Here is a 3,712-nt window from a genome sequence, read left to right as displayed (position 1 = left end):
AACTGTACAATACAGTGTCCATTTACAGCCTTCTGAGGCCTCCCGAGTTTGGGAATTGCTGCGTGGTCGATGAGAAGCCATTACTAGACGCATCAGACTTCAGAGCCCTGATCGAACTAGCCAGTACAAGCAACTCTTCGCCTGGCTTCATTGATCCGCTAAAAGAAAAGCTTGATAAACTGATTCTTGCTGAGGACTGGGAATGTGAGGATGTTATCGCAGTAAACGGAAAGGATAGAGCGCAAGTCGTTGACTGCATTCTTCACTATGTGGTTGGATTCTTGAGCCGAAAGTTGATGAAAGCCACAAGTACGATTGTTGCCGGTCTGCTTTTACCATTCCGGAAAACAGCTCTGCTGAAGCATTCCTGACCAACACAAAGAGCAGGGGTGGACTGTTGCACCCCAACGTGAATCTCTTTGAGCTGTTAAGAGCAGCTGAGGAGCACTTTGCAAAAAATGCCGACAGTCAGTCTGTATTCTGGGAAACAGTGGAGCGTGTGCTTGACACAAAGACCTTGACTTTTCCATGTGCACAGCACAAAGAAGAGGTCATCGCACAAATTCTGCACTATTTCTAAACCATGAGAATGAGGCAGCACTGCAAAGCTGCAACCATGAACTTGAAAAAACAAGCTCAAGAGAAAAAAAAAGCTTGCAAAATTTTGTTCATCCTGAATCCTGTTGCCAAGTTTACAGAATGTACTAATTTTTATTAGATTTTTTGTGAATGTATGTTTTAAACAGTTTTTGCCATGTAATGTATAGTTTTGTGACAGAATAAAGTATACGTTCAGCCCCCCTTTCAGCATACCATTCCTAATATTCTACACAAATGTAAGAGCACTGTACACAACACCAGACCTACTTCAGCTCGGACATTTTTTTTCTGATATAAGAGCGCGCATTGTTCTCTTGAAATGACAGAGTAGGATAGAAAAATTATGCCCATTCATGGGCAACTAGCACAAGATATACCGCTTTGAGAGTTGCGATGGATTTAACCGTGTGACAAGCCCTTCATGCACACGGCTTGCTGTACTGGCGCAAAGTGTAACCGCCATGGCCTTAACACTGAGCAGAAGTCTGCGTAGGGGTTGCGTGTCGAGAGAAGTTTGTAACCGAGTACATGTGTAAGCTAGAGGTGCAATGGTTCAAGGTGCTTTGAGGACGTTTATTTTGTAAAGAGGAAGATGAGCAGCGGCGGCAGCCGCACCGCCAGCGCACAGCGCGAGATCACTGGGTTGACGACTGAAGCTCGGAACGGCATTTTGGCTAGCTGTCCTTAGGCTATTTCCCCGAAAATCCTGTTACAATTTATTTTTGCTTTAATTAGCTAACTTTGCTGGGCACAACTAGAAAATACGATTGATATACTGGCTTCAGCGTATGCTAGCTATCAGAGCAATTACAAAAACGCCGTCGAGAAATCAGTTGCACATTCATTTAGATAATCAGTCTTGTTACTGCAGAATCCCGTTGTATTCATGCCTGTGCATACTTTTCTATATACCCCGATATCGAGCGCGACAAACGAGCAACGCTTAGCATCGATAACCTACGCAGCGTGAATCCGAGAGCCTCCACCTACTAGCGCCACCTATCGCCGGGAAACGGAAGCAGCGCCGGCGGCGAACACAACCAGGACGGCACGCCGGCTGAAGTGTCATCACCTAAATTATTCTTACACCGTGGCCTATGCCCATTTCTTCTTCTTAATTTCGACTAGAATGTCGGTAACTTGACTTATTTCCCTGACTTACTCTGCTCGCTTCCTATCTCTTAATGTTACCCCTACCATTTTTCGTTCCATAGCCCTCTGGGTTGTCCTCAACTTAAGTAGAACTCTTGGTTAGCCTCCACGTTTCAGCCCCATAGGTGAGTACAGGTAAGATGCAACTGTTGTATACTTCCCTCTTGAGCGATACCAGTAAGCTGCTACTCATAAACTGCGAGTGCTTGCCAAATGCCCTCCATCCCAATCTCATTCTTCATTTCATTTTCACGGTCTGGATCTGCGTTGACTACCTGTCCTAAGTAGACACATTCGCCTACTACTTCCAGTACTTCGCTACCTAATGTAAACTTTCCCGAGGCTGTTGAACATTACCTTAGACTTCTGCATAATCATTTTCAAGCCTACCTTTCTACTTTTCCTGTCTAGGTCATCAATCATTATTTGCAGTTCACTCCCGGAGTTTATTAGCAAGGCAAAGTCATCAGCAATATTTGGATGATGGCAGCACAAATCCAATCGCCTTCGCATTGCGTACCTTGACCGATGTCAAAAAGATATAGTACCAGTTAAAGAAAGAGACTATTGCGATAATATTTGGTGTTAAGAAGTTTCATTTCTATGTTTACGGTCTTTCGTTCTCATTATTCACGCTCCGTAAACGATTTAAACAATCTTGGGCCCAACAATCGGCGTTTCAAATACCGCAGCAGCGAGTTTGCAGCGCTGGGCTGTCACATTGTCATCCTATCGATGTTAGCTTACCAGCAGAAAATCTAGCGAGAATGCTGAAGCCGATTTCTTTTCGTGCCTGCCGTTATCAGTGCTGAAAGACGGAAAAACAAGAAAGCGAGGAAACTTTTATTTCATTGCGGTTGCAATCAATGCCGGCTTCAAGCCAGGGCATTGCTCGAACAACAGCTTGGGACTCCTTGCTTTGTATAGTGATAGATTTTATAAATGTCGGTGGCCGGCATCTGTCACTTAAAACGATTGGCAGTCTTTTTCACAGACTCAACGAGCTCATAGTTCACAAAGACTGCAGCATGTCTGGGATGCGAGTGATCGTGCCGGCAAATTTGCGACACTTGCTGCTAGACGCACTCCACGAAGGGCACCCAGGCATCGTGCGCAGCAAGCATCTAGCGCGCAGCTACGTTTGGTGGCCGTCCATCAAGGCGGACCACGAGCGCCGAGTCAAGTCCTGCGTAAGTCGTCAAGAGCAGCGTTGCGAGCCGCGCAAAGCACCCCTGCCTCCTTGGTCTTCGCCAACAGCACCATGGAAGCGCGTACATATAGATTTTGCTGGTCCCTTTTTGCACGCAATGATTCTTGTAGTCGTGAACGAGACCTTCGAGCGGCCGGAAGTGTTTGTTATGCACTCTACTACTTGGGATGATACAGTTGACAAATTGAGATAGCTGTTCAGGCACTTAAAAATGCTCGTAGAAATCTACCGGAGCGGACAGCATTACACCTGAGGCTTAACAAGCTTTTGTTGCATATCGCAACTCGCCCCATGATACAACAAGTGCGCCATCAGCAAACTTGTTACTAGGACGACGGCTGCGAAATCGACTCTATGTTGTGAGGCCAACGGTGGGAGGAAGGATTGCATATAATCAGTTTAAGCAATCCGTGGCTCGCCCACGTCGTGATCGTGGCAGCGCAGTCGATCTCCAAAAGATGGCTCGCAGTTATCGAGGAAGACCAGTCTGGGTCCCTTGTGCTGTTGTGGGGCAGTCCGGCCCTTTGTTCGGGCTGCCACACCCAGAGGCAGTTTCACCTGGCATCGTCAGTAGACCCAGCTGCTCGCGCGGACCACAGATCTGGAGTTCGAGGCATCTGACCAGCATGAATACAAGTTCCTGGCGTTTTCCCCAAGCATCGACCCGGCGACATCCGCCACTCCTACCCCCAGTGGTCCTGCCATTTCACAAGAACTCCAGATGACAGGTGCAAGACGGTACCCGACTAG

At 47.0% G+C, this 3,712-nt stretch overlaps 1 protein-coding gene across 1 annotated transcript; it reads left to right on the top strand.

The window, feature by feature from the left end:
* The first annotated feature begins 2,618 nt into the window (after window positions 1-2,618).
* Window positions 2,619-3,712, top strand: LOC146193507 (uncharacterized). Its single transcript, XM_084600567.1, is given in 2 exon segments — window positions 2,619-2,942; window positions 3,509-3,712. Coding segments are annotated over 2 exon segments (528 nt in total).

Source organism: Amblyomma maculatum, chromosome 4 (assembly GCF_055883805.1).
Source record: "Amblyomma maculatum isolate TAMU_Amacu chromosome 4, ASM5588380v1, whole genome shotgun sequence".
In the NCBI taxonomy this organism is placed as follows: domain Eukaryota; kingdom Metazoa; phylum Arthropoda; class Arachnida; order Ixodida; family Ixodidae; genus Amblyomma; species Amblyomma maculatum.
Note: the sequence above shows the minus strand (reverse complement) of the source record. Positions and strands in the feature narration are given on the sequence as shown.